The sequence below is a fragment of the Thamnophis elegans genome, chromosome 7, assembly GCF_009769535.1.
Source record: "Thamnophis elegans isolate rThaEle1 chromosome 7, rThaEle1.pri, whole genome shotgun sequence".
NCBI lineage: Eukaryota > Metazoa > Chordata > Lepidosauria > Squamata > Colubridae > Thamnophis > Thamnophis elegans.
Window position 1 is genome coordinate 75,495,566 of NC_045547.1, and position 11,638 is coordinate 75,507,203.

General features: G+C 45.8%; 1 protein-coding gene across 1 annotated transcript in view; it reads left to right on the forward strand.

The window, feature by feature from the left end:
- CCDC91 (coiled-coil domain containing 91) overlaps positions 1-11,638 on the forward strand; it is a 116,676-nt gene that overhangs the window by 70,645 nt on the left and 34,393 nt on the right. Inside the window, 1 exon segment of the mRNA XM_032221545.1 lies at positions 6,802-6,915. Within this exon segment, the coding sequence (XP_032077436.1) occupies positions 6,802-6,915 (114 nt within the window).

Below are 11,638 nucleotides of genomic sequence, written 5' to 3' on the forward strand. Positions count from 1 at the left end.
TTGGACCATAAGAAAGGCTGAGCGCCAAAGAATGGAGGCCTTTGAACTCTGGTGCTGGAGAAGACTCCTGCGAGTCCCTTGGACTGCAAGGCAGTCAAACTGGTCAGTCCTAGAGGAGATCAACCCTGGCTGCTCTTTAGAAGGCCAGATCCTGAAGATGAAACTCAAATCCTTTGGCCACCTAATGAGAAGGAAGGACTCACTGGAGAAGAGCCTCATGCTGGGAACGATTGAGGGCAAAAGAAGGAGACGACAGAGAATGACTTTCATCAACCAGGAAGAGCAGAGATCCACTTCTCAAGAAACAAAGCTGGGACCCTCTCTGTTTGCTCAGGACCAACAGATCCAAACTCACTTGCTATGAATAAATGTAGTTGTTATTGTTAGCTGTTAGCTAACAGAGTTAGCTATCATTGTTAAAAAGTTTGACATTTGAAATGGCAAACATGTAAAATCGTATCAACTCTTAAAATTTCTGCATCAACTTTTCCCTATTGAAACAAAAAAAAAAAAAACCCACCGTACTTTCTCTAAAGATTCTAGCATGACTACCAGATTCTGTAACAGTTTGTTCTCTTTGCCATCTGTCTGGTAAACTACAAGATTCGTTTTTCCCCGCATAAACATGTATACGTCTGAACTAGGCTGTGTTGTTTCTCTGTGTCATATATGTGGATATATACATAAGTATGTATGTATGTATGTATGTATGTATGTATGTATGTATGTATGTATGTATCTTGTCATGTTTATGTAGTGAAAAATTGGAAGTGGTTGAACTTTAAGAGTTGTGTGCAATGAAATTTCATTTTTAATGTATGGCAATTAGTGTACATTCAAAGTGACAATAAAGTTATTCTATTCTATTCTATTCTATATTCTAATCTATTCTATATTCTCTTCTCTTCTATACTATTCTCTATTCTATTCTACTCTATTCTATTCTATATTCTATTCTATATTCTGTTCTATTCTATATTCTATTCTATTCTATATTCTATTCTCTTCTATACTATTCTCTATTCTGTTCTACTCTATTCTATATTCTATTCTATTCTATATTCTATTCTATTCTATATTCTATTCTATTCTATATTCTATTCTACTCTATTCTATTCTATATTCTATTCTATTCTATTCTATATTCTGTTCTGTTCTGTTCTATTCTCTATTCTATTCTACTCTATTCTATATTCTATTCTATTCTATATTCTATTCTATTCTATTCTACATTCTGTTCTGTTCTATTCTATATTCTATTCTACTCTATTCTATTCTATATTCTATTCTATATTCTATTCTATTCTATATTCTGTTCTCTATTCTATTCTATATTCTATTCTCTATTCTATTCTGTTCTGTTCTCTATTCTATTCTATACTCTATTCTATTCTATTCTGTAAATAATTTGGTATCATTAAACTGAAAATAAAGGGAAAAATAAATTATTGGGAGAAATAAAGATGACAAAGATAAATTATATTAGATTGCCATAGGGCAGGGCAGGGCAAGGTGGAGGATGGATAGGATAGGATAGGATCCATGCTAAGAATGTAAGGATAGAATGAGCTGGAAGGGACCTTGGAGGTCTTCTAGTCCAGCCCCCTGATCAAGCAGGAGAACCTATACCATTTCAGATAAGTGAAACCCTGATGCTCTTCTTAAAAAACCTCCAGTGATGGAGACGAAAATACAAGATTTTGGAGAGCAGCATCTGCAGCAGCAGAACGGTTTTAAGTTATAAATCCCAAAGGCTGTCTGTTCCTTTTGCTGCAATTTCCATTTTGAAACATATGTGATCCAGGTGGATCAGAGCAAAGGATGAAACGAAGCCGGCTTTATTTCCCAGGGAAAGCCTTTGATCGTCTCCTTCGTCCTTCTGGAATGCAATAAAGTTGAAAGAAAACTTCCCTTCCTAAAATAAGAAGCGTCCTTGATTGCAACAGTATGACGGCGTTCCCTCGACCGTTTCATGATTTTGATACCAGATAGAGAGAAAAAGTCTTTGCGATGGCCGGTTTCCTGCTGTGCAGCCAGGATGGGTGAAGTCCTGCCGTTCCTGTTCTATTTTTAGCACCTTGCTTAGATTCGACGCGGGCCTTTTCAAGACAAAAGCCAATATTTTGCACTGTTGGAATAAATCATTTGTGGATTCTTCCTCCTTCGACTTGGTTGTTTTTAATTCAAACCATTTGTGTGCCGCTCCCTGGAAAGAACACAGCGGAGCACCCAAAGAACTCTAATCCCTTTTTCTTATTGTTTGTATATATTAAAAGTTTACTCCATCTGTACGGTATAAAATTACATAAGATGCAGATGTTGGAAACCGTCTACCTCCTAATTCAGCAAGAACAACAATACTCCCTTAAAAAAAAAAAGAAGTAAATGGGCAGTTATATTTAGACCAGTGCAATTTCTCAGAAAATATCAACTGGGATTGTTTTTATAATGTATAACTTTTGGAACAAGAAGGATCTACAAGAGGTCCCAAGTAATGTGAGCAAATGGGGGAAAACGAACAAATAAAGCAACAAATTGCGCGAGCGATACTGGGTGTACCAAGATACATCCACGTTACACCTATCCTCCGCAAACTGCACTGGCTTCCTATCGGTCTCCGATCGCGATTCAAGGTGCTGGTTATTACCTTTAAAGCCCTACATGGCCTTGGACCTGGATATCTGCGAGACCGTCTTCTGCCGCATACCTCCCAACGGCCGATAAGATCGCACAAGGTGGGCCTTCTCCAGGTGCCGTCAACCAGACAATGTCGGCTGGTGGCTCCCCGGGGGAGGGCCTTCTCTGTAGCCGCTCCGACCCTATGGAATGAACTACCCCCAGAGATCCGGACCCTACCCACTCTCATGGCCTTCCGAAAGGCTATCAAAACCTGGCTATTCCGGCAGGCCTGGGGCTGTTGACCTCTTGACTGAGGTCCAGCCCCGACCAGACTGAGTGCATGATGTGGTTTTTTTTTTAATTTGTCTTTCTCTGTTTTCTTTTTAATTCTTTATTCTGTAAAATGTATTTTCTGTAAGCCGCCCGGAGTCCTTCGGGATTGGGCGGCCTATAAATTCATTAAATACTAATACTAATACTAATACTAATACTAATACTAAATTGAAAGTCTCTCTAAAAAAATACAAACAGTCCTCAATTTACAACTGCAGTTGAGCCCCAAATTTCTGTTGCTGAGAGAGACAATTGTTAAGCGGATTTCGCCCCATTTTACGACCTTTCTTGCCATGGTTGTTAAGTGAATCACTGCAGTTCAATTAGTAACCCAGTTCTTAAGTGAATCTGGCTTCCGTATTGGCTTCGCTTGTCAGAAGGTGTTGTGGCCCACGAGCGGCCAGCAGAGCTGGCAGCAAATTCAATCCATGAGGAGGTTGGGGAGGAACATGGGGTCTGGGGAAGGCTCTGATGAGTGATCTCTGTCGGAGGCAGAGATGGGGCCAAGGCCATCTGAAAGTTCTCAGCTGCCTTCGGAGCTGGACAGCAACGAGGCAGAGGAAGCAGCTGGAGCCTGTTCCCAGTGTGCGCATGCGCAGAGCTGCCAGGAGAAAAGAACAGCTAAGAAATCAGGGTCGACTTGGGAGTAAAGCCACAGGTGGACAGTGAATGGCGCCTCCCATAGGGAATAAAAGAGGAGTGAAAGGGGAGGGGGCTTTTGCAGGAAACAATTCGTTTGTTCATTCGTTTCAGGAGTGTGAAAATCTGTCCGTGAATCTCAGAGACTCTGTGCCCAGCCTTTCCTTGCACAGCACCTCATTTGGACAATACTTACATGGCAGCTTTCCAAGCTAGTTGAGGTCTGTGGTCGCAATTCGCAATTTCGCAATTTAATGAGTTTATATGCCGACCAATCCCGGGGGACTCTGGGCGGCTTACAAATACGAAATGAAATAAAATAACACATAGGGGAAAGAATACAAACAATTTAAAAAACACAACATACATTTGGTTTAACTGGGGGTTGGAACTGATTTAAAAATCAGCAATCCCAGGCCTGTCGGAACAACTAGGTTTTGGTGGCTTTTTGGAAGGCCACGAGGGTGGGAAGGGTCCGGATCTCTGCTGGTAGCTCGTTCCACAGAGCCGGAGCAGCTACAGAAAAGGCTCTCCCCCGAGTGGTTGCCAGTCGGCATTGTCCGGTCGATGGCACCTGGAGGAGGCCTAGCCTGTGGGTTCTTATCGGACGTTGGGAGGTGTGTAGCAGGAGACGGTCTCTCAGATATCCAGGTCCAATGCCATGTAGGGCTTTAAAGATAATCACCAGCACTTTGTAGCACATCCGGAGACCAATAGGGAGCCAGGGCAGCTCGCGGAGGATAGGTGTAACATGGGTGTACCGGGGTACACCCGATATCGCTCGCGCGGCTGCATTCTGGACCAACTGTAGTCTCCGAACACTCTTCAAGGGCAGCCCCATGTAGAGTGCGTTGCAGTAATCGAGCCTTACTCGATTTATTAAATTCGCCTTTGAAAGACTGCTTGCCAGGCCTTTGCTGAATGCGAATGAGAGGAATTCACATTCGTTTAATAAAAGGGGTTTTGTCGGGACCAGGAATCTGCTTCATGCTTTTTGGGGAAGCCTAGGTAGAACCCTTCCCTAGAAACGGCTGTCCTTGGTATTCCTCCAACTGTGCCTTCTGTCATCAGCCTTTCCGAAAACTGTTGAGCTTGCAGAAATGAAGCCATTCTCTGAGAGATCTCCTCCTTCCTGTCACCTCCTCCTTCGCAGCTTAGAGCCCAGATTTTCAGCTTTCCCGCTGATCCCGTTTCTTCACACGTTTCTTTTGTTTTGCACCTTTATGAGCTCACCGGTGAATTTTCCCCATTCATCCTGCAAACTGCTTGCACTGCATTTTAAGAAATAATCAATATGCATGCGCGCAAATCATGGGATGATGATCCTTTATTCTTGGGGTAATCATGGTCAAGAAATCCCTGTGATTACAGGAATTAGAACCAACCCAGAAGCTGTACAAACATTGACAGGTGCTGCCTGATGGTTCGCCACAGCTGCATTTTCTTTGTTCCGTCTTCAGAGCTGTGGTGCCTAACTTGTGTTTTTGTTTCTTCTTTTTTTTTCAAACAAAGTTTTTTTTATTTATTTTATGTTACATATTTCCACTTCTTTTGTGAACAAAGTGTTGTCCTGGTCCCCAACCCCATCAACACCTTCTATTTTGCATCTTACCATATTTTTCGGAGTATAAGATGCACCTTTTTTTCCCTCAAAAAAGAGGGTGAAAATCTGAGTGCGTCTTATACACTGAATACAGCATTTTTGGCCTCCTGAAACCCTACCCCCTTTGCAAAAATGGCCGTGCGGAGCCTTTAGGAGGCTTTCAGAGTGTTCCTGGGGGCTGGGGAGGGCCGAAATGAGTGAAAAACGGGCTTTTTGGGCTCAATTTCCCCCCCCCCAGCCCTCAGGAGTACTCTATAAGACTCCTAAAGGGTATTCATGCCCTTAAAAAAAAAACGGGATGTTTTCATGAAAAACGGGCTGTTTTGGGGGGGGGTTGCAGAGTGCAAAACCTTTTTTTTAAATTTCCCTCTTCAAAACCTTGGTGCGTCTTATACTCTGGTGCATCTGTCACCATTTCCCACCTTGGTGGCGCAGTGGTTGGAAGGCAATATTGCAGGCTAACTCTGCCCACAGCCAGGAGTTCGATCCTGACATGGCTCAAAGTTGACTCAGCCTTCCAGCCTTCGAGACGAATAAAAATGAGGACCTAGATTGTTGATTGTAGAGCCGACGTGGCGCAGTGGTTATGGTGCAGTACTGCAGGCCACTTCAGCTGACTGCTATCTGCAGTTCAGCGGTTCAAATCTCACCGGCTCAAGGTTGACTCAGCCTTCCATCCTTCCGAGGTGGGTGAAATGAGGACCTAGACTGTGGGGGCGATAAGCTGACTCTGTAAACCGCTTAGAGAGGGCTGAAAGCCCTATGAAGCGCTATATAAGTCTAACTTCTATTGCTATTGCTGTATGCAGACATTATAACCAGAAAGCACTGCACAGTACTATTGGGCACCCTAAATATTATTTCTATCCATGCATCCTCATTCTGTACCCATTGAAGTTTCCAAATGCTCTTCACACACTGAGGTAGTATGTGCGGTGCTGAAAATGTTGAAGCAAAATAAGTACATTATTATCCTAATAATATTCCTTCTCTCTTCCTCCCTCTGTCCCTCCCTCCCCCTCTCTCTCCTCCTCTCTCCCTCTCTCCTTTCTCTCTCCCCCTCTCCCCCTCTTCCTCTCTCTCCCTCCCTCTCTCCCTCCCCCTCTCTCCCTCTCCCTCCTTCTCCCTCTCTCCTTCTCCCTCTCTCTCCCTCCCTCCCCCTCTCTTCCTATCTCTCTCCTCCCTCTCTCTCTCCTTTCTCTCTCTCCCTTTCCCCCTCTCCCTCCCTCTCTCCCTCCCTTCCCACCTCTCCCTCTCTCTCTCCTTCTCTCTCTCTCTCCTTCTCCCTCTCTCTCTCCTTTCTCTCTCTCCCTTTCCCCCTCTCCCTCCCTCTCTCCCTCCCTTCCCACCTCTCCCTCTCTCTCTCCTTCTCTCTCTCTCTCCTTCTCCCTCTCTCTCTCCTTTCTCTCTTTCCCTCTTCCCCTCTCCTTCTCTCTCCCTCTTCCTCTCTCCTTCTGTCTCTATCTCCCCCTCTCCCTCTCTCTCCATCCCTCCCCCTCTCTCTCCTCCCTCTCTCTCTCCTTCTCCCTCTCCCCTCTCTCCTTCTCCCTCTCTCCCTCTCCCTCCCTCCCTCCCTCCCTCTCTCCCTCCCTCCCTTAACATATTAGGAAATAGTGAAATTAGCAATTCTAGAAGAACAAAGGAAAAGTGAGAGAGCTGTGGAAGAAGCTGTGAAGCAAACAAGGGAAGAACTGATGGAATACATCAAGGAGCAGAAAAGAGTAAGTGGCACCTTAAAGACAAATGTGGTCCAAATTTGGAGCTGAAGAGAAATTATGTGACGAGTGACAATTCTTGGCGGACAAAGTTGCTCGGTTTCGTTCGGACTTGGACTCCACCGCCGTAGATCCAGCCGAGACACAGGGGGATTACTTGGCAAACCATCTCTGGGTTGAGTTCCAGGATGTTGCCTCTGGGGATGTGGACAAGGCCATTCGAGCTGTAAGTGCCTCCACCTGTATTCTGGACCCGTGTCCCTCCTGGCTGGTTGCCAACAGCAGGGAGGTGACACATGGCTGGATCCAGGCGGTCGTGACCGCCTCCCTTCGGGAGGGGCACTTCCCCGCCACACTTAAGACGGCGGTGGCGAGACCCCTCCTGAAGAAACCATCCTTGGATCCAGCCATTTTAAACAACTACCGTCCTGTCTCCAACCTCCCCTTTATTGGGAAGGTTGTCGAGAAGGTGGTGGCCTTCCAGCTTCAACGGGCCTTGGAGGAAGCTAGCTATCTTGACCCCTTCCAGTCCGGCTTCAGACCCGGTTACAGCACTGAAACCGCTTTGGTCGCATTGACCGATGATCTCTGGAGGGCCAGAGATGGAGGCCATGCGTCCATCCTGGTTCTCCTTGACCTCTCAGCGGCTTTCGATACCATCGACCATGGTATCCTTCTGCGACGACTGCGGGAGGTGGGGGTGGGAGGCACTGTTTTGCAGTGGTTCTCCTCCTACCTCTCGGACAGGTCGCAGTCGGTGTTGGTCGGGGGGCAGAGATCGTCCCTGAGGCCCCTAACATATGGGGTGCCGCAGGGTTCGGTCTTATCCCCCCTACTATTTAACATTTACATGAAACCGCTGGGCGAGATCATCCGGAGGCACGGGATAAAATACCATCAATATGCGGACGATACTCAACTGTATCTGTCCGCCCCGTGCCAACTCAATGAAGCGGTGGACGTGATGAGCCGGGGCCTTGAGGCTGTTAAGGACTGGATGAGCGCTAACAAACTGGTGCTCAACCCGGACAAGACCGAGTGGCTGTTGTGTTTCCCTCCCAACAATTTGGCTGACATCCCAACACTCAGGCTGGGGGGTCAAATTTTATACCCCTCAGATAGGGTCCGTAATCTAGGAGTCCTCCTGGATCCACAGCTGACTTTTAACCATCAGTTGTCGGCTGTGACCAGGGGGGCATTTGCCCAGGTTCGCCTGGTCCGCCAGTTACGGCCCTACCTGAACCAGGAGGCTCTCACAACAGTCACTCGAGCCCTTGTGATCTCTAGGCTGGAATACTGCAATGGGCTCTACATGGGGTTGCCCTTGAAGTGCATCCGGCGACTGCAGTTAGTCCAGAATGCAGCCGCGCGAGTGATAGTGGGCGCACCGCGGTTCGCCCACATTACACCCATCCTCCGCGAGCTGCACTGGCTACCTGTCGATCTCCGGGTGCGCTTCAGGGTATTGATGACCACCTTTAAAGCACTCCATGGTAGTGGATCTGGGTACTTGAGAGACCGCCTTCTGCCGATTACCTCCCTTCGACCGATTAGATCGCACAGATTGGGCCTCCTCCGGATTCCATCTGCCAGTCAATGTCGACTGGCGACTACACGGAGGAGAGCCTTTTCTGTTGCAGCTCCGACCCTGTGGAACGATCTCCCCGTTGAGATTCGTACCCTCACCACCATCCAGACCTTCCGCACGGCCCTTAAGACCTGGCTCTCCCAGCAGGCCTGGGGATAAGTTTTTAAATTACCCGCCCGAGTGTTAGTTGACTGTTGAATGCAAGTTGGTGTTTTATTATCTATCTTGTTTACTCACTGTTTGTCTTGTATTATTGCATCCCCTTCCCGTGATTGTAAGCCACCCTGAGTCCCCTCAGGGAGAAGGGCGGCCTATAAATCGTAATAAATGTCTAAAATGTCTAAATGTCTTAGCATTGAAAGGCATCCTTTGAATTGTTCCCCACACATCGATCAGAAGCCAGCAGAGATATGAAATACAACAGGATCAACAATTGTATCCTCCACACTTGCATTCAGCTTTTTTTTTTAAAAAAAATAGTTTTTGTTCAACATTTTTACCTTTAAAAACGGGGGAAAAAAACCACATTCAGCTTCTTACTTATACAGGTAGTCCTCGACTTACAGCAGTTCAAGTGGCTTGGCCACTGACCCATGGCGGTTGCTGTGTCCCGGGGTCATGTGATCCCCCTCTGCGATCTTTTGACAAGCAAAATCAAATCAACCAGATTCATGTCACAACTGGGTTACTAAGTTATCAGCTATAGTCATTCACTTAACCGTGGCCAAAAAAAAAAGTCGTAAAATGGGGCAAAACTCAATAAATGTGTCACTTAACTACAGAAATTTGGCACTCAATTGTACTCATAAGTCAAGGACTACTTGTACTTTCGGTACACATCGTTAATTAAATCCGGGAGGGGGTGATGAGCACCAAAAATGTTGAGTACTAAACAATGTTTTCCCATAAGGAATAATAGTGAGTCATGAAGCAGCCAACACCAATAAGTTCTATCTTGTGTGTCGAGTACCAAACAAGGAGTACTGGGGCAAAATTTTCATGTCAAAATGCGTTGAATACCAAGTTCGATGAGTTTCAAAGCAGTTGAGTACCAAGGTCTTACTGTATCTCCTTGTATTGTTTTGCCAAGTTGATAAAGGATATTGGCGAGAGCTGAGGTGGCGCAGTGGGTAGAGTGCAGTACTGCAGGCCACTTCAACTGACTGCTATCTGCCATTCAGTGGTTCAAATCTCACCGGCTCAGGGTTGACTCAGCCTTCCATCTTTCCGAGGTGGGTAAAATGAGGACCCAGATTGTGGGGGCGATATGCTGACTCTGTAAACCGCTTAGAGAGGGCTGAAAGCCCTATGAAGCGGTATATGTCTAACTGCTATTGCTATTGCTATATTAGTGAATTCCTAACCATGGACACATAATCTCAGTATTGATTACAATAGCATGAAGTTGATCTTTGCAGCCCTATAAACCAGATTGATCCATACTTTCTTTGAAATTACAGTCATCTCCTGCTCAACATACTGCGTCATTCATCTTATTTAAATGATGCTTTGAACCTTAAGTGGCTCTAAATGGAAGCAGTTGCTTAAAATTGGAGGGATAGAATAAACCAGTTACCTCGCTTGGCCTTTAAGTACTATAATTCTCAAGCCGCAAATTCAATTGGAGAACGTCTCCCCCTGCCTCTTTGGTTGGGGATTATCATAATTTTGAATGGTTATTATAACAGGAAATGCATTACATAAATATAGGTCAATTTCACCAAGCAGTCTGCGAATATTTATAGGATGCAAGGGGAACTAATTTTGGGTGGATGGAGAGCCAAATGTGTGAAACTAATTTGCACATATGAGCAGGACAGACTGTTTCTGGGAACTTGAGAAGTGGCAATATTTGTTTTCAACCAGTATTCTGACTAGTTTAACTTGTTGTTGTTAGTTGCGAAGTCGTGTACGACCCATCACAGCCCCATGGACAACGTTCCTCCAGGCCTTACTGTCCTCTGCCATCCCCCAGAGTCCATTTAAGTTCACGCTGACCGCTTCGGTGATTCCATCCAGCCACCTCATTCTGTCGTCCCCTTCTTCTTTTGCCCTCCATCTTTCCCAGCATGAGGCTCTTCTCCAATGAGTCCTTCCTTCTCATGAGGTGGCCAAAGTATTTGAGTTTCATCTTCAAGATCTGACCTTCTAAAGAGCAGTCAGGACTGATCTCCTCTAGGACTGACCGGTTGGATGGCCTTGCAGTCCAAGGGACTCGCAGGAGTCTTCTCCAGCACCAGAGTTCAAAGGCCTCCATTCTTTGGCGCTCAGCCTTTCTTATGGTCCAACTTTCACAACCATCCATTGCAACTGGGAAAACCACAGCCTTGGCTATACCCACTTTTGTTGGCAGGGTGCTTTCTCTGCTTTTTAGTATGCTGTCTACATTTGCCATAGCTTTCCTCCCCAGGAGCAAGCGTCTTTTAACTTCTTGGTTGCAGTCCCCATCTGCGGTGGTCTTGGAGCCCAGGAGCCCAGGTTTAACCCTAGTTTAAGGCATACCTAAAATATAGAGCTATTCCTCACTTCATTATGATGCCCTTATTTTTTTAGCAAATGTGACCAGAGTTGGTTTCAATGGTCTCTAAAAGGACAGAAGGCTGCTTGTGACTCAGAAGTTGCCATCTCTCAATTAAACAAAATATCAGATTAACAGAGGTAGCCTTTAGCAAACTTTGTACTGGGTCTTAATCCCAATGTATAAGGAGAACTGAGATCCAAATATATATCTGTGTTCTCCTCCGTCCAGTAACGAATGCCAAGACAAGCTTAACTGGAATGCACTTTAATAGCAAGAAACCAAAATCTCGGTGGCTGAAAGCGAAGCATAACAAACAGATAAGGACCTTGGCAGCAACTCAGACAAACCTTGGCAGAAATCCAGCCTGCCAAGCTAGTTCCAAAAGTTCTCCAACTTTTAATCAATGCGTTGACTTCTGCAAGAGGGGCGTGTGCACAAGCAGGCTTTTTATAGTCTGGAGAGGAGCCTAATGACCACCAGCTGAGTGCAATTACCTCCTGTACTTGCACAACTGTTCCTGATGCCTAGCAGCTCTTCGGTGCCGGGCATCCAGGAACAATTCACTGCTGATCTCAGGCTCACACTCCCTTGTCCCCTCCCAACTGGTCCAAGGCTCAGGC